The sequence below is a fragment of the Xyrauchen texanus genome, chromosome 49 (assembly GCF_025860055.1).
Source record: "Xyrauchen texanus isolate HMW12.3.18 chromosome 49, RBS_HiC_50CHRs, whole genome shotgun sequence".
NCBI classification, from domain to species: domain Eukaryota; kingdom Metazoa; phylum Chordata; class Actinopteri; order Cypriniformes; family Catostomidae; genus Xyrauchen; species Xyrauchen texanus.
This window is the reverse complement of record NC_068324.1, coordinates 25,704,621-25,731,825: the sequence shown is the minus strand read 5'-3', so window position 1 is coordinate 25,731,825 and position 27,205 is coordinate 25,704,621. Positions and strand designations below refer to the sequence as shown.

Genomic DNA, 27,205 nt, shown 5'->3' with positions numbered 1-27,205 from the left:
TCGACCGACTAATCTGAGAAAACAGTAAGGATTAAATTTGTATAACTCCTTTACATTTAATTAAGAACTTTTTGATATGTTACTGCCAGCTTCAAGAAAAAACGCGACATGACGTTCGGCTACTTTGGATATTGATAGCGTAGTTGAAGTTGCATTATCACAGCAGAAGGGTTGCTATCATGTCACAATAAGCAAGAATTTAGCAATTACAGACAGTGAATCTGAGACTTTTATTTGTTCTGTTTTTGTGTCTTATATTTGAGAGGGTTGTCACTCAATGCAGAGAAATAAGTAATAAAAAAAGATACCAACGCACTATAGGCTATTGAAGGACTGGCTTTGGTAAGCTCGGACGTTATCGGTTCTGCTGTCGGTACTGGAGAAATTAAGAAAATACATTTATTATTGCTATAAAGAGAATATTTTATCTCGCCAGCCATTTCTATGTATAATATGATAGAGAGAGAGAGAGAGAGAGAGAGAGAGAGAGAGAGAGAGAGAGAGGAGAGAGAGATCTCACGCGTTGCCACAACGATCACAACACGAGCCCTGCTTAATGAGTGACAGAACTAAACATTCAAACATAGCCTGGTTACACTTTAGATCTGTGATATTAGTCTGATTTTATTTTAGATTTCGCCTTCCAAAGATTATAAAAAGAATATTTATACATAAGTCGCATTCTGTCTAGCACAACTTCCTTCCCTTCACAGCGGTGCACTGACATTCCTTCCTAAAACTCAAACTTAACGTCAGAATCAGCACGATCGGTGATTGCTGTAAAATGCAGTCTAGCTACTGTTGCTAAATTGCGGGACGCGTTTAATAATAAAGAGCGCAAGAGATACCGTTCCCAAGGCGGCGCGCGCTCCGAAACAGACCACAACGAGACAAGCAAAGTATAGGCTACTTTGGGTTTCATGTGCGCGTCTAAACGATCAATTATACACAAAAATATGTCAAAACGACCGGCTTGGAGATTCACTTAAACACAGTTTATGTCTTAAATGGACGTAGTTATGGAAATAGTTGGGAGAAAATATGGCGCATCAGGAGTCTATTAGATCTGAACTCGGTCTTAAAGGGGAAGCTGTCTAATGAACATGCTGACGATTGAGCCATTACTGCGAATCAAACAACAAAAGACAAAGAGAAAATCACTTACAGCTCTTGAATGAATAACCTGCATTAATAAGCATTAATCTATGATAAACTGTGCAGTGTTATTTTACAATTGATTACTTTATTAGATTTCTTTTTAGACCACACCTGAACAGTAATGTTAGTAGACCTTTCTGAAATTAAATCACTGTGCCTATATAACGTTTATCTTTGTGTAATAATATATATATATATATATAACAAAAAGAACCGTTAAGAATACCGTTAAAGTACCGGATCGATAAGCAGTATCGGTAAGAGTAGTAATACCATTAAACCTTAACGATACCCATCCCTAGTTATGCCTGTGCTTCTCTTGGGTGCTCTGAATATTGGATTACGTGTCTTAATTAAAGCTGCATTTGGATCTCAACCTTCGTGTCTTGGAGCAGTTTGTAACACCTGCTTCGTTTATTTAATATATTTGTTATAAATGATTTAAACAACATATATTTACATTATACATTTTTAATTTAAGTGTCAAGTGTTCAATAAATGTATTTGTTGAGAAATTTTGTCTATCTTAAGTAATTATTTGTTACATTTTATCTTTCAAATAAAAGGTTCAAATAAGAGGTTAAAAACAAGCACATATCGGCCAAATATCAGCCAAAATAAATCGGCAGCATTTATTGGCCACTGGCCGACCCGGATTTCAAAAGATCACCATCGGCCTGAAAAAACCCATATCGGTCGACCTTTAAGTTAAAGTGCATTTTACTCATTTAACCTGAACACGTATTTGCAAGCACAAGCTTTGTTGATGATAATGAGGCAGCATAAAGGCTAGATAAAATATAATCTAAACATTCATATTATTTTTATATCATATTACATATCATGGCACTTTTCGTACCACTGTCACCTTAAGATGATTTGCTTATGTTTTCCTCTTTTGTAAGTCGCTTTGGATAAAAGCGTCTGCCAAATGAATAAATGTAAAATATCATATTTATATCAAACAGCATACAATTTAAATATCTGCTTTAGCCGAAACAGCATTTAAATGTAACTAAAACTTGCTTACTAGGACATATTTCAAATGTCAATACTCTGAATCCTGTCTGGCAAATCTGGAAACAGTCCCACTAGTAAAATATGTACATGTTTATATAAAATAGCATGTCAGCTAATGAAAACTAATTGACTTACTCGTCTGAAATTGTTTCCTCGGCTGGATCAAGTCTGTCTTCAAAATACAAATGTTCATCGGAGTCCCGCTCTTCTTCTGAGGAAAATGTTAACCCTTCGTCACTATCTAGGAGCTTTCTCACCTGTGTATCATGGTGTCTTTCAAACATGCAGAAAAATGAATGAATTTGTTGTTTTTAAGACAATGTCGGGGGCCATTAACATTTGCATTGATCGCCTCAGCACATTACCGTATGAATAGCGCGCTCTGCCCGTGGGTGCGATCACATTAGAGATAAATTAACTGAGCCAGGAAAACTGTACATCACTTTGTTTCATACAGATTACATTGCAGGAGAATATTTGTTTTACATTTGAATTATTTTATTTAAAAGTAGACATTTTAAGTAGAGATGCACCGATCGACCGGCCAGGGACCGGATTTAGCCGATTTTCCAGATGCCCGGACCGGTAACCGGCCGGTCAGCCTCACGTCTTACCGATTCCAAGCCGGTCCGTTTTGTTGCCAGCGGCGCAGGCAATAACGTCACAGCCGCATGTAAACGTCATTGGCGTGGAAGATCTTCACTGTGTGAGTGAAGAAAACAAAGTTCGAAATGTGTAATAATTAAACCGTGGGGGAACCACCACAATGACTTTCGGAACAACAAACCTAATTAGCCATTTAAAACACCATCACCCAGATGAAAATGCACATTTTAAAAAAGAAGCGGCTAAAGCTAAAAATCGGAAATCGAAATCGGCCAAGAAAATTGCTATCGGTGCATCTCTAATTTTAAGCTTTCTTTAGACATATGTTTCATGTTAAAATCTCACCCTTTTTATTTTCTTTATTTTACAAAAGCACAAGGTTTTGTTATTGTGAGTGTACACAAATAAAAGTAGACCCTTTATAGTCTAATAATGTCTTACACTTATCTGTATGCCCCAAAATGACAGAGACTTTTATGTTGTTCCGCTGTAATAACGAAAAAAATCCAGTGTGCGTCAACCCCAGAGGGTTAAAATTGAAACAATCTGTCGGTAAACAATTTTTGAAAAAATTACTTCATGCATAAAGTAGATGACCTAAATGACTTGCCAAAACTAGAGTTTGCTAATATGAAATCTGTGGAGTGGTTAAATGAGTTTTAATTACTTTAACCTAAGTGTATGAAAACTTGTGACTTCAACTGTAGACTATTTACAATTTGGGGCTTTGTAAAGAGAGCTAATCAAACTGTTTCTTGATTTTATTTTGATCTATACATTGTTTGCCTGGGCAAGCATCACTAACTAGCTCATACTTGGGGTTTGAGATTTAAAACAAACCCACAAAGGGGTCCAGTTTATCTGTCTGTTCTGTTAAACAGATTTAAACCCCAGAATATAAACGGTTGCTTGAGCTGAGGAGAATCTGACTATTTCATTATCTCTCTGTAGTCCAGGGATGCTTTGTGTTAAAATAGCTGGAATGCTGAACATGTGGTGTGCAGACCTGCTGATCGCAGCTTCAGTTTCACTACAGGGATCAGGGCTCTTATTCACAAAGAATATCTGAAGGGGAGAGTTGATCCAAGTTCCAATTTCCACATCTCTGTGCTCTTCCAAGTTAGTTGTTCAAAATGTTACACTTGTTCTGCAACTGTGCTTGCATAGATGGCACTTTCCATAAATAGGATACAAAGTAGGGCATCATATTTATTTATTTTTTATTAAAGGGTCAGTAAAAGGAGGTGATTAATGTCAAAGTTTGTTGTTTTTAAATAGCAAAAATAACCACTGTTTGCAAACAGTGAAACAGAAAATGTCAAATAAAAATACCATAACAGAATGATTTTCATGATGTTTCAGTCCATTAATGGTTCTTGAACCTGCATTCTTATGGTGATGCAGACAGATCATTTTACAAGTCTAATATACTCACTATTGTCTGTAGAGGTGGACCTATTAGACATTTGTTATACCAAAAACATCTATGACGGTGGTTTGTTTATGTTCTGTATTTTTTTTACTGTTCTGCTTGGTTTTGTTGTTGGTGAATTGTGAGCATTACTCAAATGACATAACTACTTGTATATGTTACAATTAATACTTAGTTACATATTTATGTTTGTTAAATCAGCTGTGATTGATTATTTATGAGGATTAAAAGCCTCATAAATTGTCTCAAGAGAAGATTCTCAAACAGAAGTAAACCGTTGATGTAGAAGCAATGTATTGTTTTGTTATGTTCAGTGCAGTCACTTGGCAAGATAGTGCCTTTACAGATAGTGGGACATAGTGTCCTTTGATGGTGCTCTAGGAATCATGAATGCCTCTTATTAAATATCATCTGCTTAGGTAAAGGCTGTGCTCGCTGCTCAGTGATATTGTGTAACTACCATATTAATATTTCACATAGTATTATTAAAAAATTAACTAACTCGTTTTGCAAATAAATGTGGCGTACGCGGAGTACTCAGTTGTTTAGCTTATGAGAAAAGGCTGTATGTTTTTAAGTGCTGAAAGTATTTTTTGACTAAAGGTGCACTAAGTAAATTGATTATAACCTATTATTGTGGAAGCCAATCTGATCACCGATATTTCTTTTATAAGTGCCCTTTACCACAATTTTGCAAGTTATATTTTGCAATTACATGTTAAATTGTAAAATTGCATTCAATGTATGTTAATTGTGAAATGCTAACATATATTTGAAGTGAAAATAGTTCTTTTCACTATCAAATATCATTGTGACATTTTGGCTACTTGGGGTGGGCTATATATAGAATATTCACTATATAATCACTATTTAATAATTTTGCTGACGATATAAAATTAAGCAATATTGTGAGTATCGCAGTTAATTTAATGTACTTTCTATTTGGCCATTAAATTTAACAGCACATCAGTAGACTCATTTCACAATTCCTCAGGGCTTTGTGATTATTCAAAATAGCTTCAAAATGTTGAAATGGTCATACACTGTAAAATGTAATGAGTTGAGTTTACTTTAAAAACCTGTGGAAACTGATTGCCTCAAAATTAACAAGCAAATTAGTTAATCGTTTTTGAGTTGATATAGCTTACTTTAGTAGAGTAACTTGTGTGTTTTTATAGTTTACCAGAAAACTTGAGTTTTGCAAACTCAAATTTTGCAAACTTAAATTAGCTCAGCCAACTTAGAGATTTGAGTTGAGCTTACTAACACCAAAGTACACTAAACTCAATTAAACCAGTAATCTCAACAAGTCTAGTTCTTCACATTACTAGAAAAACTTTTGAAAACCGATTGCCTTAAATTTCTCAAGCAAGGTTTACTCAAAACTGTGAGTTGTTAATACAAAGACAGAAATTAGATTGTTGGGACAACACTAGGCCATTTATTTCGTTCCGTAAGACAATTTTACTTCTTACAAGTAAATTAAAACAAGTTATTACTTTTTTAAAATATGCTGTAACATCAACAACATTCACTATGCCTATGGCATATGCCGGGACTCGACTATCTCGTGAATGCGTGGACTGTGTTATAGGAAGCCAGTGATTATGGTTTATACATTTAGAAATATGGATATTTTTCTTACAAAAACGCATTGCTTTGCTTCAGAAGGCCTTCATAAACCCCCTGGAGCCGTATGGATTACTTTTTTGATGGATGCGCTTTTTTGGGCTTCAAAATCTGGGGTACCATTCACTCCGATTATAAAGCTTGGAAAAGCCAGGATATTTTTTTAAATAACTCAGATTGTGTTTGGCTGAAAGAAGAAAGTCATATACACCTAGGATGGTAAATTATGGGATAATCTTTGGGTGAACTAACCCTTTAACATTAAGCAAACAATCAGTTTTCCAACAGGAAACAGAATACATAATTCAGTGGTGATTATGCCATTTTTGAACTCCATAATGGTAGCCTAAATCATGAACAATTACACTGAAAAATGCTCCATAATACCACAATAATGCTACTGCATCAGACAATTTTTCAGGGATTGTATTTTAGGTTTGAGAGACTTGTGCCCAAGTGACAAAATCAACCTTTGAACAAAATTACAATTCAGGGCATAAATGAGCCCAAAGTGCAGACACATGGCTTGGGGAAGATTGTCCAGTTTATCCACTACAATGGTACCTTCCAAAAATAATTGCAGTGGATATGGCGTCAAGGGGCAGTGAGTATGGTACAGCTTGAGAGTCCTCAGGAATAACTGTCAGTTTGCCGAATGAAATGATTTTCACCTGATTTCTGTTCATCGTCTTCCCTTTCCTAAAAACAGGAGTGGCATGTGAAACAAAATTAAGCATTTAAGAAAAATTATTAAATACGGACAAAAAAATTTTTCTGTGTGATTTCAATAAGACTGATCCGAAAACCAGTACCTGAGAGCACTCACACAGGCCATGTCAAAAATTAGTGGTTATAAAATGGATAGTTCCGGTCCTTGATTCTGACTGGTTGAGCCGCGTTCGAAGCCTTTATAAATAACATCAGTAATACTGCACCACTGCATCTGTATTGCTAAATTAATGCCGATATCCAAATAAATGTTAATAATCACCCCAATCTTTAAGCATGCTTTCCACTGGGTCTTTGTTGCTGCATCTGTGTTGCTTGGCAAGCACTTTGTTGAATTGTTTCTGAAGAACTACATTGCTGGGCGGAAGAATACATTTGTTATCAATATAAAAATGTTTTTTTGCGGTGTGTTTATTTTATGAATAAAATAAATATTTTATGGACTAAACATTTTATAAAAGCAATAAGCCTGTGAAGCCGTGATTTACAGTGAATTTAGAACAGCTAAGGGAGCTTTACTCCGCTCCACGTCATGCCTAACAACATCCATTAGCTGTTCTAAATTCATCGTAATCCACGGCTTCACGGGGCTTATTGCTTTGTTTTCAACCGCCAATCACTCACGTATTTGTTTTTCTCTATTTACAATGTCTTTATTTCTTTCTAACCTCCTTTAGGCCCGTCTGTCTTTTTCTTTCACTTTCTTACCTTTCTGTTCTGTCTGTCCTTTCTGACTCTTTCCTCCTTTTTTGGTATTTCCCTTGTTCTTCCTTCATCTTTCATTTTCTAACCTTCTTTCTATCTTTATTAAATCCCTTTTGTTGTCTTTCCATAATTTTTTCTTACTCCTCCATGTCTTACCAAATTCATTTTTTCTAACTCCGTTCTTTTCTATTCTTACGCATCCTTTCTTTTTTCTCTTAATTCTATTCTCTCCTACTTTTTGCACTTTCTTTTTTCCTTACATTGTGTCAGTGTCCTGTCTTTTTTTTCCTTCCTTCACTAGCCAGATCTCAAGATTGGTTTATGAAATGTTTGCATTACATTGAATAACAAGAACATCACTGGGAAAACTACTTAAAGAACATGTCTTGTAAAAATCTGTGGGGTCCTCTCCAAGAAGTGGAAGGCCATGGAAAAGAGATGTTCTTCCAATAATATTGGATTTCTATAAAATCATGAAAAGAAAATCACACACACACACACACACACACACACACACACACACACACACACACACACACACACACACACACACACACATATATATTAATTAATTAATGGCACTCTTAGCAAAACACAACAGAGCAAACAACAGCAAAAGCAATGGATTTTTTACAAAAACACATTTGTGCGTGTCTGACAAGCTTACGTCATTTTCAATCTGTTGCAATATCCTCTTAAGTTGACAACCAATGTCTCGCCCTTTGGCCTTGAAAATCTCAATGAAGCAGGGAGTGAATCTGTCCAGTTCTTGAAAGAATTCATTTAGCATGCAAGCTCTGCCAAAATGATAAAAAAAAAAGGACAAAGTGAAATTAGGCAATAACTTGGGCAATGAAATGTACAAGTAAGAATTTAACATCAGTCCTAGAAATTGGATTATTAAGTCAAGTTACGTACGCTTTTCACTACTATGAAAAATACATTCAAACAATGCCTGGCAACCGTTTACAGTGAATAACATGTGATACAAGACGACATTCATTTTTTACTTACCTGACTCTTGTGAAGAGTGCTGGCCACCTTTCCAATGTATCCTTCACTGCAGGCTCTGTCTTTATCTATTCCTTTCTATGCAATGCAAACGTGGAGTTCATGCTTTGGGCGATCAGCGCAGCATTAGGATGACATGTTTTTTCATGTCTTCCATCTCTTTCCTTTTGGACTCCATGCTGGTTTCATTTTCATCATCAGGAAAGTTACGTAAGAAATTGATTTCATACCTCTTGGGTCTTTTGATGTTTGACTGAGGCTGTTGTCCTCTCCTTTTCCCACCATTTGTGGATACTTCCTAGCATCCAGCTCGGCGCAGTTTTGAGTGGTAATTACCCATTTTCCACCTGAGGCTATCATACCACCCATTCCACCCCTTAGAGGAGCTAGGCTGGGTAAGACGGATGTTTTTTTATCAGAGCATCAGCAACACCCTCAAAATGTTCCTTATCTGGGTAAGCTTTGAAGCTGTACATTGTCTCTGAGATTTCTTCAAGAATCTCATGCTTAAGTTCTGCAGACACTTTTAGGTACGTTTGATCTTGCATGTACAGTAGATTTGCCTGACGTAATCTGTATTAAACGTCGACAGGAAAATTAGGAGTCTCAAAAGGGACTGGAGGATGACTTAAATTATCTTCAGAAGACAGAGAGGATCTCTGTCTCAGCTGTGCTAGGTGTGAAATTATCTTCAGTGTGGGCTTATCTAGCAAGTCTTAAATGTCAGTAAGGTTCACTAGGGAATTGTTGAAGTCAGGATCTTCAAACTGAAGTGAGAACCTGTACTGAAGCCCCAGCTTCTCTTCAAGTTGTTCCAACAGTGAGTCAACTCTCCGTGGTTTCCCAGGAAGTGTTTTTTTTTTTTCTGATGTCTTTTTCATTAACAATCATTCAGAGTATGGTCATTGTCTCCATATTTTGTCTCTTTAAAGGTTAAAGAATAGAGTTTTCCCAAAAATCTAAATTGTCTTATTTACTCACTTTCAAAACTGTTCTTTGGAACACTTTGGAGATTTTTTTTTTTAAAACATTCCACTCATCCTTGCCCACATGCCATTTCAAAAAAATACATCATAAAATGTGACTCTTGCCATGCAATCCAAGGGTTTTAAAACTATATGATTGGTTTTGAGAAACAAACTGTAATATAATTTGGCTACTTATTGGGCTACATGACTTTATATATAAATCTTGAACTTAATCTGTGTGCATTCTTGAAAGTGCATGGGAGCGGACATGAATGATCAGAACATCTCAAATTCTCCTTTTGTTTTCTAAATACGAATGAGAGTAAGTCACTTTAACATGACAATATTAAATGCCATATATTCAGCATAAGATATAATGTTTAAGTGTAACATATGTTTTGCCCCTATAGTGTATAGGCTGGCAAAGGAAAAGGATCATTCAGATCTTAGGGCTTGGTAACAGACAGTGACAGCACGTGACTGCACAGTTCAAAAGAACGTAGGTGCTCAATGTACCAACACGTCAGATCTTTACACACAAACATAACATCACTGTTAATGCGAAGAATTTTGAAAACCTGTCTAAAATCAGGTTGGCCTGAACAAGTACCAACAGATACAACCATATCTGGATTATACTTGATTCCGTCAATGCTCAAAGATGATGCTGAGAGGACAGTGTTCTGAACTGCGAATCTCTGTTTCAGGATGACCTGAATATTATCAGGGAAAGTTTAAATCAATGTACCTATGGCTTGAAAAAGGAGGGCGAGTCAACATAGTAAGCCATCAGTCTTAGATGCCGAACAGCCAGAGTTTGTGGACATTTTTGAAGTTTTTGGTGTCACGAATGACCTGTTTGAAGAATTTGTGCTTCCCTTCATAGTGCATTGTCCACACATCTCTAAGTGGTCCATATATTCTTATGAGCTGTGGATAGTGCTCAATGTAATAGTGCTTAGGGTGCAATGTGAAATGAGGAAACGGTTAAAAGTAAATCTCTGTGTTCTGAGATTTTAGCATCAAGAGAATCCTCAGTGAACCTGAACGCAACTACCATTTCTAAAATATCTTTCAAAAGCAACAAAATTTACCATGTTTGATCATTTTCAATCATGAGTGGCAGAAGTCTAATTAGTGCCCAGTTTTCATGGGCATTACCACCAATTGTACCTCGAGAGGCAAAGGTGGCTGGGATGACCTGAGGCTGATCAGTTTTGTCTGAGAATTAGTAAGGAAACTGCTTGATAGCTTGGTTCAGGGATTTCACTCTTGGCCAAACAGAACCGACACGGGTGCTCAACAGTGAAACCTTCCTGTAATCCAGCAAAAGAATGAGCACTTAGATTATCTGATGACACAAAAGTACAGTTCCTTTCACGCAATCTCCTAACTGATCAATGTATACACCATGCTTTTCAAGAGTTACCAGGTCTTGAACAATTTGCCAGCTGAAAAGACTGAAGTGACGAATGATCTTTTGAGGGATGATTGGCTAGAACCCAATAGAGACTGAACATTTTGTGTTTTTTCTGTGAAGTGCCAAGGGGATTGGCAATCTCAAATTCATCCACATATAAAGACCAAGTACAATCCTGAAAGTCTCAGTCTTAAATTAATTTTCTTGATAGTGGCTGCCTTCTCTATAAGTGTTGAATTCATTAACAGAGCGATCATTACAAAGGACCTTAGAATGTCAGTCCTGTTTAGAATTTTTTGTAACATTTACAAAACTGGTACATAAGAGACAGATTGAGAGTAAAGTTTGTATTCAATTGGTATGACATTTGGAAATTCAGTCTGAAAATATGATGCCCTTCTGCTAATAGTGGAAAGAGGCTCGCCAGCTTTGGTCGTTTTTTAAAATCAGGTTGCTGTCTTTTACACCATTCGCAGTTTTTCTCACTATCAGTCATTGAGTACATGTTCACTGAGAATTTGCAGGATAGTCTGTTGGAACAGGTGCTCTGACAGAAGTAAAATCTGAATTAGTTCCTGTGCAGCTGAATCAGAAATATGTAAAATTACCGGCATTTTGAGAAAAAGTGATGCTAAATGATGCTCTAGCTGATGCTGCAAAAAAAATCAAGGTTTTCATTCTCCATCATTTTCCTCCAAGTGTACATCTATAGGATCATGGCACAACGACTCTTCTTGTAGCACATTTTTATCTATACTTCGGTTTAGAAAATGCAGGGCAATGTCAGACTTTAACTACCTTTGATTAAATGTTCTACGCTCTCTACATTTATGGGCACTAAATGTTGAGTAGACATTGCTCTCAAAATTGCAATATTTGTATGGGCACTGCACTCATTTGCTGCGGCAAATGAGACAAGAAAATGGATTCTGTGCAGGGCTCCTCAAAATTGCAATGTATGCAGTGAAATATCAATGGAGTGAATTCAATGATTTTAATGAACATAGACAATCTGTGTGTAGACATGGAATTGGAGTACTTCTCGTGTAGCTTCCATGTTTTAATCTGTAATGTTTCAAAAGTTTAGTCCTCTTTTCACAAGAAAACAAGCAGAACTTACACGCCATGGGAGTAGGTCCTCAAAATAAGCATACACCAACTGAAAAGTAAAATGAAATATTATTTATTTGTTACTCAAGATATAATTGTGCATACACATGAAACATGAACAGCACAATGAACACATGCAGACAGAACGTTAGAACGTTCTTGGAGTGCATGCAGCATGTTACATATCATTAACAATAAACCATACAAAACTATAACTGAACAAAAATAGATTCCACATTTTATAAAAAAAACAAAAAACATTTTCAGTTAAAATCGATGTTTGTAACATCTAGTAAGCCAATGCTCTCAACTGATGGTTAGCCAGTAATACTCTTAATTAAAACTCACTACATTTGCATTTCCCTTTCTCCATACAATTAGCAAAGTACATTATCCTATTTGGATTTATACAAAGATAAAATGCCCTGTGAGTAGTGTATAATTAGGTCACCAACATGCCTAATGGCATTGCCACATGTCACAGTCACACACGATGTGAGATAAGTGATGTTCATCTCCCCGCAACTGCGGTGTGCTGAAAGATACCGCACATGCGCAGACAATGCATTGAAGAAAGCATAACAGGAAAAGTAGAAAACACTGATATTTTCGTCCTGGAATTAAATCTCCGAAACCCAATAAATATGAAACTGATTATAAATATGATGGACTGTGAAGATTGTAGAAGCAGCAGCTCATTAAATACAAATTCAAATCATTAACACCCCTTTTGTGTACCTCTGTTATGTTCTTTAAGCCAAGTTTTTGCTCTGGATACTTGTTACAGTGTGAACCTGCTTTTAGTCAAACTCACTCAATGCTCTTCAGTACGGTTTACTTTACAATGCTGTTGCATTCAGCCGATCGTTGACAACACAGTTTAATCAAGTAAAATCAACACATTTTCCAGAATTAGTTAGGTTTACAAGCTTTTAAGTAGATTCAGCGATTTTACTTTTTACAGTGTATGTGATTATTAAAATGCAAAAGGCTGTGATTAAAGATGAACATGGTCTATGTGTGCTACAGAATAATTGCGTAAAGCCCTGTTCTGTGCACATGTGGGGCTCATGCTTTTAGCGCAGCTCACAGGCATTTGTGGAAAAAAGAACTGCATGTTCAAGGATTCTAAACTGTAGTAACCACTACAAGTTACTAAACATATCTACAAATGCAGCTGAGTATAACGGAAAAGGTTTTCAGTTTAAAGATAATTTCACCTGATGCGTAACATTGTAAACACTGTCAAATACACGCTGCACTTTCAGTGAATGAAAGCTCCAGATGAAGGTGAAGTAAATAGGACAGATAAATCCTATTTTATTTTACTTTTATATAAATCAAATCCTCAAAATAATAAATGATAAATCAGTTAGTGCTGCAATAACTATTTGTTAAAATAGATAATGAAAATCGACAACGAATTTCATTATCGATTAATTAGACATATGCGACAAGCTCAGAGAACCTCCGTCAGTGACGTCACTTTTACAGCCCGGTGGAAAAGTGTTGCATGAAAACTCATTTGAAAAATGACAGCGACAAGTTGAAGGGGGAAAAACACAACCAAAGTTGTCCAGTGCATAAGAGCACTTTATAAACTCTTAAAAAAATATCATAATAAGCAGACAGTTTAATGTGGAACGGTTGCCGAGTCACATTGTAATTACATCTGACATTTAAAATACACAATCCTTCAATCCTCCCTCTGATCGGTTTTTATCACGTAAAATAAAAATCAACATTTCACTAATCATGTACACCGCATGCTGTATTCAGGCGTCTTAAGATTTTAGATTAAAAGTTATTTCTGAATGGTTGCATTCCGTTTGGAAGAATGCCTGGGTCCTCTGGAAACTTTTATTTTAAAGTTGTGATCATGTGGAATTGGCAAATGTGGTTGAGTTCTGCATTTTTTTTGGTGTTTGTCCTTAAACACTGTCTTTCCATAATCCCTTTTAATGTCAGGCAAGGCCCATAGCCCACACTCTATGTGCTTGATGCAGTATTTCTGGCAGATGTCATCATGGCACTTCATTTATATTTGAATTTATGCATTTGGCAGACGCTTTTATCCAATGCGACTTACAGTGCACTTATTACAGGGACAATCCCCCCGGAGCAACCTGGAGTTAAGTGTTTTGCTGAAGGACACAATGGTGGTGGCTGTGGGGATCGAACCAACGACCTTCTGATTAACAGTTATGTGCTTTAGCCCACTACGCCACCACCACTCCTGCATTGCCTAGAACCATGGCAATGCAGGAGATGTGCCCTCATGTGCCCCCCCTTTGTTAACAGGTGCTTATTCAGATGAACAGTTGAAGTCAGAAGATAACAAACAATTTAGCCAAATATGTTTAAATTCAGTTTTTCACAATTCCTGACATTTAATCGTAGAAACATTCCCTGTCTTAGGTTATCTAGGATCACTAGATTTTATTTGTTTGTATTTGGTAGCATTGCCTTTAAATTGTTTAACTTGGGTTAAACGGTTTAGGTAGCCTTCAACAAGTTGCTGGAATTTTGGTTGATTCCTCAAGACAGAACTGGCGTAACTGAGTCAGGTTTGTAGGACTCCTTGCTCTCACACACTTATTCAGTTCTGCCCACAAATTTGATTGAGGTCAGGGTTTTGTGATTGCCACTCCAATACTTTGTTGTCCTTAAGCCAGTTTGACACAATTTTGGGGATGTGCTTTGTCCATTTGTTAGTAGGGATCCGAGTATGTGAGTGGAGTGGAGTGGCAACAATTTCCCCTCCACGCTCAAAGCATTCTTTAATCGCTCCAGCTCCACTCCGGGTTGTCCATTTCCCGCTCCTCGCTCACTCCATGCTCCTGGATCATCTTCTTAGCCTTTGCATTGTGTGCCCAGCCACAGAACAGCATCTTGTTCAGCCATGTGTAGAGCCTCGAGTCCGCCATTGAAATAAGTTAGCGGACACTCATTGACAATGTGCTGCATGGTTTCTGGTTCCCCACAGCTGCAGTTCGGTTGGTGGCTTGCCCCCAAAAAATTATATATAAACATGGTGTCTAAGTTAAATGAGGCCCTGTGATAAATTAGTTAGCACCACAGACTGTGAAAGGCAGGCCTTGGTTCTGTTTGTGAACAGCTGTCAAGTAACCCTGGCTGGGGTGAAGAGCATCATGTATATGGGGAAGAATTGTGGGCACTGTTTCTCACAATTCAATTTATTTCAAAGTTGCCTACTGCAGCTTTAAGAGCACAAAACTGTTTACAAAAGCACAACACTAGCCTCGTAATTTTGCTCTCAAAGTGCACCAGATAAATATAACTTTAAAATGGACAACATTTTCTTACGTCGGAGCAAGAGGGTCGTAGGTCCACCCCCCATGGTCTCACAAACTCCTGTGGGAAACACTGTATAATATGCATTTAAAATGCCACCGGATGTGTATTTGACCTGAATTGGAATAAGAAGCCAATTAAACTACTGTGAACTTGCCTACAAACAGATGCATATGTGGTACCTCGTTGTTTGGAAATGCTGGGCAGAAATCACATCGCACTGGGCAGAAATCACATCGCGTCAACACCTGCCGCGGGCCTTCGCGATGCTTTGTTTTAATTAAACAGTCGGATTCCCCTGGTCCGCACCAGTTCTAAGTCAGCTGCTAGGTGCCGGCCGTAGCCGGGGAGATCCGCGAGAAGGGCCCGGCGCACGTCCAGAGTCGCCGCCGCAGCACCCCAGCCGCGGCACGGGCCCAGCCCCGCTTCGCACCCTGGCCAGACCGGCCCAGCCCTTAGAGCCAATCCTTATCCCGAAGTTACAGATCTGACTTGCCGACTTCCCTTACCCATTTAAAATTTGAGAATAGGTTGAGATCGTTTCGGCCCCAAGGCCTCTAGTCATTCGCTTTACCGGATAAAACTGCGAGTGAGCGCCAGCTATCCTGAGGGAAACTTCGGAGGGAACCAGCTACTAGATGGTTCGATTTGTCTTTCGTCTGTCCCCGTGGGGAAGGGGGATCCGACCGCCGACCGGGCCGACCGTGCCCGCCGAGTTGAATCCTCCTGGCGGACCGTGCGGACCCCACCCGTTTACCTCTCAACGGTTTCACGCCCTCTTGAACTCTCTCTTCAAAATTCTTTTCAACTTTCCCTTACGGTACTTGTCGACTATCGGTCTCGTGCCGGTATTTAGCCTTAGATGGAGTTTACCACCCGCTTTGGGCTGCATTCACAAACAACCCGACTCGAGAAGACCGTACCCGGCGGGCGGGGCCGCTACCGCCTCACACCGTCCCTGGGCTAAGCCTCCATCAGAAGGACTTAGGCCCCGGCCCGCGCCGGGAGATGGCGGTCTTCCGTACACCACATTTCCCCCGGGCGGGGCCGGGATTCGGCGCTGGGCTCTTCCCTCTTCGCTCGCCGCCACTGGGGGAATCCTGGTTAGTTTCTTTTCCTCCGCTTAGTAATATGCTTAAATTCAGCGGGTTGTCTTGTCTGATCTGAGGTCGTAAATGGAGCCGTGGTGGCGGAGAGCCGTCCGGAGAGCGTGCACCTCCGCGCCTCGCGCCGAGGGAGTGGGGAACAGACCCGCGTGGGCAGCAGGATGGGGGGACCCACCGGCAGCCGCGGGGACGATCCCCGGGACCCTCGGCGCTCTGAGGCGCCGTGGAGAGTGGCGACGGACCGGGCGTGCGCGCCGTCTGCATTTAGGAGGACGAAGGCGCCCGGGGATCTTTTTTTTGGACACTTTTGTATATTTAAGATGCAGTTGGACCAAACAGATTTTAAACTGGGCTCTGTTGGTTTCTTTCTAAAATACTTTGTGTATGGTTCGTGCCAAGCATGACAACAGTTCAGTTAACTTTTTTTTTTTTTTTACTTATTGTTTTTATTTAATTTTGCTCTTTATTTTTACATGGCAAACCAACTCACAAGATCCTGAGCCCCAAGCGTGTAATGGCCTTTTAACGTGAAACACAAGCACTTTGCAAGGCAAGCTTGCATATTTGCATGTGAACGTTCAAAAGTACCCACCTCTTAGTCAAACTGCTCTTGGTCAGCATTCTTTACTATTGACACTGTAGAAAGACTAGGATTGTTATACACACTTTTTTTGTTGTTTTTGTTTTTGATCGAATTTGTACTGAAGTTTTTTTTTAAATTCCTAGTTGTTCTCAGTGTTTAGCACCGCTTGTGCTAGATTTTCATTGTTCTTCACAAATAGCATCCAACCTGTCTTTGACTGTGACTCCACACACACACACACACACACACACACACACACGCATACTCACCTTCTGAACTCTTCGTTTCAGAGTCAGTGTATGACCTACTCCCTAAAGAGTTGCAGTTGCCCTTGGCCGTTCAGCAGGAGAACTCCACTATGAGCCAGAAGAGCGGTGGAGAGGCTGGACCTCATCTTCCAGATGCCCTGGTCTCAGGTACCACACATTTCACATCATTACCACCCTCCTCGTTGTATTTTGGACTGTTATTTTTAAGCAAGAAAGTCTCCTAAGCAGTTTCACTTAAGCAGTCATTTCTCTTCTGTGGTCTGTGTATGAGATTGTTTGAGTGACTTTTTGAGCTAAATGTGCTTGTCCTTTTAATTCTTCTACACTCTTTGTGTCTCTACTGCACTTTTCTCTAACCAGCGGTATTTTTCATTGTATTTACTTAATTTGTCTTATTTTGCACTAGGGTTGGTCATTATAGCTGAAAGCATTGTAGATATTTTCCAGTATTTGATATCTGTCTCAATATTTATGTATTTGCTAAAACATTTTTGGAGTAACCATCATTACAATCAGTTAAATTAAAAAAGATTAAAACAAAAAGAAAAATACAGGAAAGATCTAGTTAAAAATAATAAAGGCATGTTTTCCACAATGTTTTCATTAAATGAACAAAAGAAAAGTTGTATTTCACCATTTATAATTTACACTTACCGAACACATTATAAGGAACACTATGATCCTAATAAAGTGCCAAATGTGGTCTGTTGCAGCCCATCCACTGTAAGGTTCAACATATTGTGCATTCAGATATTTTTGGGCTCACTACAATTGTATTAAGTGGTTGTATTAAATCTGATTTACCGTAGCCTTTCTGTCAGCTCAAACCAGTCCAGCCATTCTCGGCTGACCTCTCTCTTTAACAAGGCATTTCTGTTCACAGAATTTTTTTTTTGGGCACCTTTCTCTATAAACTCTAGAGACTGTTGTGCGTGAAAATCCCATTAGATCAGCAGTTACAGAAATACTCAAACCAGCCTGTCTGGCACCAACAATCATGCCACAAACTAAACCATCTTGATGTTTGATGCGAACATTAACTGAAGTTCTTGATCCATATCTGCATGATTTTTTTTTGCCTTGCAATGCTGCCACACATTTGGTTAATTAGGTAATCACATGAAAAAGTAGGTGTACAGGTGTTCCTTATAAAGTGCTCAGTGAGTGTATATGCACCAGTGTACAACACTTAGTACATATATTCATAGCTATAAACTGCTATAAACAACTAGTCTGACATGCTCTTTAGGAAACTTAAAGGGATAGTACACACAAAAATGAGAATTCTCTCATCATTTACTCACCCTCATGCCATCTCAGATGTGTATGACTTTCTTTCATTTGCTGAACACAAATTAAGAGTTCTAGAAGAATTTATCAGCTCTTTTGGTCCATACAATTCAAGTGAATCGGTGTCAACATTTTGAAGCTCCAAAAATCACATAAGTCTGTATAAAAGTCAGTCAATAAGACTCCAGTGGTTAAATCAATGTCTTCAGAAGCTATATAGTAAGTGTGGGTGAGAAACAGTTAACTTTCACATTCTTCTGCTTGTGTTTTTGGTGATTCACATTCTTCATGCATACTGCCCCCTTCGGGGCAGGGAGAAGAATTTCAAGCAAAAAAGGACTTTAATATTTATCTTAAATATTGATCATATCACCTCTGAAAATATGGACTAAAACATTGGAATTGTATGGATTACTTTTATGATGCCTTTATTTGCTTTTTGGAGCCTTAAATATTTTGGTACCCATTCACTTGCATTTTATGGACCTACACAGCTGAAATATTATTTTAAAAATCATTTGTGTTCTGCAGAATAAAGTCATGCACATCTAGGATGGCATGAAGGTTAGCAAATGATGAGGATTTTCATTTTTGCCTGAACTATCCATTTAAATGACATTTAAAATGAACGCGATATTCGTAAAATTGCTTAATTTTAAATTCCCTGCATAATCAAAGTTAATGTATTGTATATATTTGATATAATGACCAGCCTTAGTTTGCACTCTTTCTTGTATGTTAGTGCTACTGACCAGTGCTTCCTGATTCACTTGATGCCGCACTTGAATCAAAAAATTTTTTAAAGCCATCTACACAGCCTTGCCTCTATTTTTTTTTTCCTGTCTGACACAGATTTCTTTTCTCTTTTTTTTTTTTTTTTTTTTGGCTCTTTATATACTTTGCAACTTTACAAACTAACATACTTCAAGTGTTTTACTTGACCTGTCTTTAGGTAGACCTGTTAAGAGTTTCCTGTCAGTGGGCTAGAGTGCTCTCCTGAATTTTCTCAGACCATGATCTGGTGTCTTCCTGCTGATGGCATGTTGCGGTTGAAGCCAGTCGAGGGAATAAAACCAGCACTTACCTGCGCTTACTGGCTAACAGTGTGGTGCTTAGCACATACATTGAAATCTCAAATAATTTCAGCATAATTCACTTCATCTTTGTCTACAAATATATTTAGATTTAGGCTTAATATGGGGCTTTTGGAAGGCTTTTGCGTTCAACTAATGATTAAATTGATTGTAATCAAAGAAGGACTGGGTTATATATATATATATATATGAAATCAATATTTTCTTTTAGACAACATTCAGTATATATCTCAATATTTAAGTATTTTCTCTGAAATGGTTTAATGGGTAATTTTTTTCTTTCTTTCATTCTAACCAAACAATAATTGTTGCAAAGTGATAAAATGTTAAATACAAGAATTCAAATACAGTAAAATGTATCATAATAATAAAGGCATGTTAACACTGTCTTTTCAAAATTCTGAACCGAAGAATTTTATTTAATAATTTTATTTAAATGCACCTTTATAACAATGCATTAGGGTTGTCAAGTGAATGGATTTAAGCTGAGAATGAATTGTCATACGTGTAACTGCGATTTAACGATTTAATTGTGTTGCAGGGCTTGTCACGATTATGACATTTTGGCTGTTGATAAATTGTCATACTATTTGTCATACCAGTGCTGTATGTGTATTAAGCTTACACTATAAGTGAAGTGACACACGTTTGTTAAACTGAAGTTAAACCAGCGAGCTTTGCGTTCACTATTAAAATACTTTTTTATGGCCTATTCACACCAAGCCTGAATTTACTATGTGAATGTTAGTTCCGAATGAGCTTTTCAATAGGAACAATGGATTTCTATGCTGCTATTCACACCGAATCTTGACAAATCGTCTGCTGGCAATCCAAAGTTATTTTTATGGAGAGCAGTCAGGTTTTATATATATATATATATATTTTTTAATTTCTTTGGACTGTGATTAAAAACGGACTAATCAATGATTAAGTAGCTTTTTGTCATTTTTCCCGGAGTCGCTGCTGCAGCACAATCTGTGTTGGTGGCACTTATCAACAGTCAAATGCCGCATTGAATGGGCAAATGCTGATCAGTTAACACACCCCCGAAAATTAAAACTACAGTAAATAGCTGCTGTTCATAACCCTTTGTACTGCAAACTTAAACCCAGTCTATTTCTGAAAGTCAAATATGTAATGTATTTTAAATGTGCATAAAGATTAAGAAAACGAGTGTATTCCTATGCTCTTTTACTCGCCTCACGAATAAAAACACTGAATTCAATGCAAATATCCAGTAAATAAATAATATATAAGCTGTTAAAACATTCTTCATTTTTTGAATGTTTATGTACTGTGCTGATACCTCATGTTTTATTATACAAAAGGTGTTTTGTCTAATGTACATTATTTTATATGTATATCCCCCACGCCTTTTATATTATCCTGGGATTAAAAATAGCACTGAGGTTTGGCAATTTGTTTGGACTAAACTCCTAGTAAAATATTGCATTGGATATTGGAGTCTGGGACATGGGAATAAAGAATGTTTATTGCAATGGAATTTCCTCAAATGCAACTCAAAGTAGCAGCATCGTGAGTTATATGCTTAAATAGCAAAATACATGGGTATCTTAAAATGATAAATCTCATAAAAGTCAAACAAAAGTGATCAAACTGTCACTACCTGTATATGCGCTCTGCCCGGGCTGGTTCACATGTCCATGTCCTGTGCATGGAGTTAAACTGCTGCTTTTAAATAGCCTCTTTGGGGTGCCTTGATTTTTTTTAATGGTTTAAAATCGAATGACATTGAACTAGTTATTGTACTTAAGTCTGCACACTAGAGCAAAAGGGGAAAAACACTGTCTTACTGTTTAACTAGCATTGAAACTGTGCTTTTTTTAAAAAAAAAAAATGTAATCCTCAAAATCATGTTTAATAGCACTCATGAAACTCCACACAGGTGTTTTGAGATGCGTTTATAAAAGTAAATCTCAATATTAGGCTAAACAGAGCATCAGACTTTATAATGGGATTTAGCAATAAAGAAATCTTTGGTATTTTTGCTCATCAGCACAGAGTTATTAGTATCCGGACTATGCAGTGGTTATGTAGGAAATTTAATTTATTCAGGAGAAGGAACCAGACAGACAGACAGATTATGTAATTCACAGCTGTTCCAGTAATTTTTCGCTTCACTTGAGTGTGAGCCTATATCTCGTGCCTCAGCTCAGCCCCAGGTGTCACTGAAGTCTAGTGACGCCCCTGCATCAAAACAGAGTTGCAAGAGCTGATTTGCAGAAATTATTGGAACATCACAAATGTATTGCCATTTCAATTTCATTTAAATCGGACCCTATCAGACACTTATACTCAAAGTTGTGAAACATGGAGTGGACATGAAAATGGCTTAATAACATGTTCAGTATGTTTAGAATATTTTATAGAAATGGTGTATCATTAACAAAATAATAATGGATATATCAAAGTTATTTTATGTATATTACCCAGTCCTAATTCAGAGGCTTTACTGTGATTGCAAAGTTGCTTGCAAATAGCCAGGTTGATATTGCACTACTTCCTGTTTTGACAGAAAGCTGAGGAATCTTTAAGCGAGGCTGCCCAGACTAATATCAGTGTTTTTGCAGCAATAAATTTGAGGTAAAAAAAAATCAACCAATTCCAAATCCAAGCTAAAAATAGGACAGTAAGAAAATGTATTTGATTGTACACAAAAACTGGCCCAATAAATTTGTAATGTAAAAATAAATGTTGTATTGCTACTTCAAAATGAAAATTATGATTTTTGCTCAAATGATTCTGACCCAATTTGCTGATATCTTCATTGAAGGACCAGCACTTATTGTTCATTCGATGTCATTTGTCATTTTTATTCCAGGGAGTTCCCTCTGAATCAGGGAGAGTCTGCATATAAAATGGTCTGCAGTTCTCTGCTTCGTAGGTCAGAAGCTTGTTTATTCTGTCTCAATGGATACGTTCAGTCCCAACCAAATCGCTCATTTGGCATGCATTAATTGACACCTCAGAATTATCATTGGCCAATACTATTTGGCTAAGTGAGGATGTTTTAGATCAGCACTGGGTTATACAGCACCGATTACAAATGGTCTGTATACCCCATGCATGTTATGCCCGCAATTTTATATGGTAGGACTCAAAGTAATTGGACATTTGGGCCATTATTGTAGTTTTAAATAATTAATTATAAAGATTTAAAGAAGTCTTTATATTTGAACATGTACCATACAAAATCAGGGATCAGAGGAGTATGAGCTTGAATTACTTTAATTAGAGATTTCCCTTAATTTGCTTTAATCAGTCTAAGCTGGTTTTGCTGGTCTTAGCTGGTTTAAGCTGGTCTTTCAGCCAGGCCAAGGTGGTGCTCAGCTTGTTCAGATGGGAGGTCAGCTGGTAGCCCAGTCTGATCAGCTTGACAAGTGCACAAAACCCCCCTTAAACAAACCAACAGACCAGTCTATCCAGGCTGGGAGACCAGCTAAGAACAGCAAACCATCTCAAACTGGTTTAAGTTGTTTTTCATCAGGAATAACATATCAACCAAAGGCAATCAAAACAGATTGAAGGCAATGACCAAATATTATGTCCAATTTCACTGCTTGATTTGGACTGCTTGCCAGGCTTGCATGGACCAGGTTTGTTTGACATTCTGTATTGTGCACACTACAGATGCTGCTGCCACCTGCACCGTCGCCTCCCCTGGAGGCCTCAGCAGTACACTTCCTTCCTGTCCCAGCATGCTCTCTGCTACCTCAATCCAAGAGCAGACCTCCAGGATCCACAGTGGTCCCACGGCAGAAGGAATGGGAGATGAACATGGACCAGTGTTGGCCATAACCGGGGTTGCTGTGAGTGATGCTGTCGGATCCACACAGACCCAGGCAACCCCCTCGAAACGACGGACCATCCTGAGTATCTCTCCACCTCCAGAAGATTTGTTGGATGACAGTCGCATGTCCTGCCAGGATGACCAGCTGCCCAACCCAGACTCCGAGCAGAGCGGTAGCATGTGGATGGACGAGTCTGTGTCCAACTTCAGTTTAGCCAGCAACAGTTCATACAACGACAATACTGAAGTGCCCCGAAAGTCTCGCAAGAGAACTCCTCGCCAGCGGCCGGGGCCAAAACCTGCAGCCCGGGAAGAAGCTGGCATGGATGTGTTTGATGCAGACAGTGCCAAAGCACCACACTTTGTCCTTTCTCAACTGGGTTCAGACACCAAAGTCACACCCAAAGCAAGGTTGGTACTCTGTCCCCTTCACCCTTTGTTGCTTTTATGGGGTGGTGGTTCAAACTTAGGGCTACCGTTTCAATCTATTTTGTTGTGTTTGCTAAGGCAAGCATTACTATTACTACCACTCATACTTCCAGATAGTGACATGTTCAAATACATAAGCACAAGTAGAAAACTTTGGCACTGATCTCATCCAGCTTGTCCTCCGGACATAAACGTTATATCAACATCTTGCAGCTTTTGGAGGAATGATAATGATTTCCACCTGGTAGAGATAGAATTGGTTTACATTGAAGGAGGGATCCGAGCTATCTTGGGACCAGAATATTGTAGACACTTGATGATGGCCTCTTTTTCCAGATGGACACAAAAAGGTGTCCTTAGGAGGGCCTGGGTTGCTCAGCAAGTAAAGATGCTGACTACCATACCTGGAGTCGCAAGTTCGAATCCAGGGCATGTTGAGTGACTCCAGTCAGGTTTCTTAAGTAACAAATTAGCCCAGTTGCTAAGGTGGGTAGAGTCATGTTGGGTTAACCTTGTGGTCGCTAAAGTGGTTCTCGCTCTCTGGGGCACGGATGCCACGGAGACATAGTGTGAAGCCTCCACACGCACTAGGTCTCTGCGGTAACGTGCTCAACAAGCCATGTGATAAGATGCGCGGATTGACGGTCTCATTGAGTCATTACGAGGACTTAGACCACATTGGCAATTGGGCAATGCGAAATTGGGGAGAAAACAGGAGAAAATCCAAAAACAAATATAAAATAAATAAAAATAAAAGGTGTAAGTTCAGTTTGGTGTGCAGAAATGGTAGGCCTATCTGTCCTGCGGTCAATAATTCATTTTGATCTGATGAAGTTTTGAGTTCTGAAACTTACAGTACGTTTTTATATTACAACAAACTCTGTCAAAAGCTCAATAAACATTTTATTCCTCATGTCATGACCCCCTTAATGCACAGGTAATTGAGCATGTTTACATGGACACCAGAAAAGTATTTACTGCGAGAAATATGCTTAAGGCTCAAAATCGGCTTATGCATTTATATGAGCTTTGTTATTGGATTTCTCTTTACTCCTGTAAACATGCGGTTTAGTCAGTGAGCAGCTTTCTACATAGCGACATAGTTTCCCCGCAACTCTTAAATAACAAACATGGCATCCGAGGAAGACTTGCTAATTTATTCTCTGTTGCTTGACTTTATTTCCAGATATTCCAGAGTTGTCGCTGTGTTTGTTTCCTTAACTTTCCATTGCAACCTGCAGCAGAATTGCACTGCAATAGTGGGGTTTCCCTAAAGTCCCTTTCAAGGCAAGTCAGTCCACTCGGCGACCATTTTTGGAACCATCCTGGGCAGCTATTTCTATGGAAACAAGTGGCATAAATGTACAACTTCTATCTATTTGAATGGGAAAGACCAAAATTAAATTGCTATCAAGAACATAATTAAAATCAGCAGGAAAATCTGACCACAATAGTATCATAAATTGAGCTACTATAGCTCAGATCGTGCTAAAAAATTCTATTTTACAGGCTGGTTCAGCTAATGTGCGTGCAAATTCTCGAGTTGACTGACAAGCGATGTCTGTATCTAAAAGGGGATTGGCTCTTTAACCTGTAAGGCTGGACTTTCTTTTCTACATCCGTTGCCTATTCCAATTTCTCCGATTCATTTTAATACAGTTGTCTGTCTCTGCTAAAATGTTCTCTGGTTACCCTCTTACATAAAACTATGTGATTCCCTCAGTGTACTTTGTACTTGGGGTGCTTTCACACTTTGTTCAATTGCTTGGACCAAACCTGAGTTTGTTTCCTCCCCTAACCCTGCCCCCGCTTCTCTGTTCACATCACAACATATTTCTCCAAACTGCAGTCCGATTACATCTTCAATGTCAGTACAAGTGGCAGCGGTTTACCACTGTCACTAGGCAATAACTCAAGAAGACATCATTATTAAAGTAGTCATCTCTTTGGATTTACATCCAAAATTTACAAGCACAAAACTACAATTATGTTTGTCTGCCATGGATGCATTGAATGTGCAATGATGTGAAGAATATTAGCATTTGTCTACAGCGAGCCCACAGATGCATTGCAAGAGATGTGAAGAATGTGAGTTGCTCTCTTAGGGGGATTCAATCTGGTAGGAGAAATTCATTAAACCATAATAATTCACTTCTGCAATTTGGTGCAATTGTATTGATATTAGCAGTGATCCGCACCGGAGTTCACATGAACCATACCCCAGACCACCATTTCAAGTGGACTCAGGTGTGCACCTGAGTTCGAAAACAGTGTCCACACCACCCAAACGAACTGAACTTTGACGTCATTAAAACTTGGGTGCGCACCAAAAGTGCTAGTGTGAAAGCAAATATATTAGTGTATATACAATGCATTCAAAGTATTCTTACCCCTTCATTATTTTCACATATTGTTATGTTGAAGTCTTATGCTAAAATGCTTCAAATTATTATTTTTTTCACATCAATCTACACAGGTGGACTATCTACACAGGTGTGGACTTTGTAAAGTTATGAAAAATCTAGTTTTTGCTTTGTCAATACCCCATATTGACAAAGCAAAAACTAGATTTTTCATAACTTTACAAATGTATAAAAAAAATTTAAAAACTGATATCACATTGACATAAATATTCAGACCCTTTGATATGCCACTTGAAATTTAGCTCAGGTGCATCACATTTCTCTGGATCATGAGATGATTCTACACTTTGATTAGTCCACCTGTGTCATATTCCATTGATTGAACATGATTTGAAAAGGCTATATTAGGTCAGACAGCTGAAAAATGCATATCAGAGCAAAAACCAAGCCATGATGTCAAAGGAACACAGGAATCTGTCAAAGGAATCTGATTATATGATTATATACCATATTTTTCTGAATATATAATTTTTTTTAATCCGAAAGTTTCTGCGACTTGTAGTCCAAAACGTCTTATTTATATAATATACGTAATAACTGTCGGCCAGTCAAACACTGCACACCAAAACACAGATGCTTGCACATAAACAGTAGTAGTGTATTAGTAGTAGTAGTAGCCTAGCCAGATTGTTTTGCCAATACAAAGTATTTTATGCCACTGTGGAGTCGAGTGCATGGCCGAGCGCTTGTCTGTGGAGAGAGGACGCGGTAAGGGTTTTCACCTGAGATAAATTGCTGCTAATTGTGATTTCTATGTTCACGGTTCACGGCTGCCCAAAACCTCAGAGAGAAAGAAAACCCAGGTGTGTGTGTGTGTGTGTGTGTGTGTGTGTGTGTGTGTGTGTGTGTGTGTGTGTGTGTGTTGGCCACTGTTGGCTGTTTTGAAAGCTTTACCATCACGCTTGAGGTGGATGTGGTTCATTTATAAAATAAAAGTGACATACCCGAGTTTGAATCACAGTTTCCCGCTTCCTCGTTTCACTGAACCATTACAGTTACCGGTTTAATTATTCTGTCCACCATAATATTTTTGTGCTAACAAACACGATTTCCTGTTCTCCCGTTGTCTCACACAGCTCTTCACGTGACCACAAAAT

General features: G+C 38.3%; 1 protein-coding gene across 1 annotated transcript in view; it reads left to right on the top strand.

The window, feature by feature from the left end:
• Window positions 1–27,205, top strand: part of LOC127640057 (nuclear factor of activated T-cells 5-like) — a 58,697-nt gene that overhangs the window by 6,678 nt on the left and 24,814 nt on the right. Inside the window, exons 2-3 of the mRNA XM_052122431.1 lie at window positions 17,083–17,217; window positions 23,091–23,667. Of these exons, the coding sequence (XP_051978391.1) occupies window positions 17,083–17,217; window positions 23,091–23,667 (712 nt within the window). The remainder of the gene's footprint in view (window positions 1–17,082; window positions 17,218–23,090; window positions 23,668–27,205) is intronic.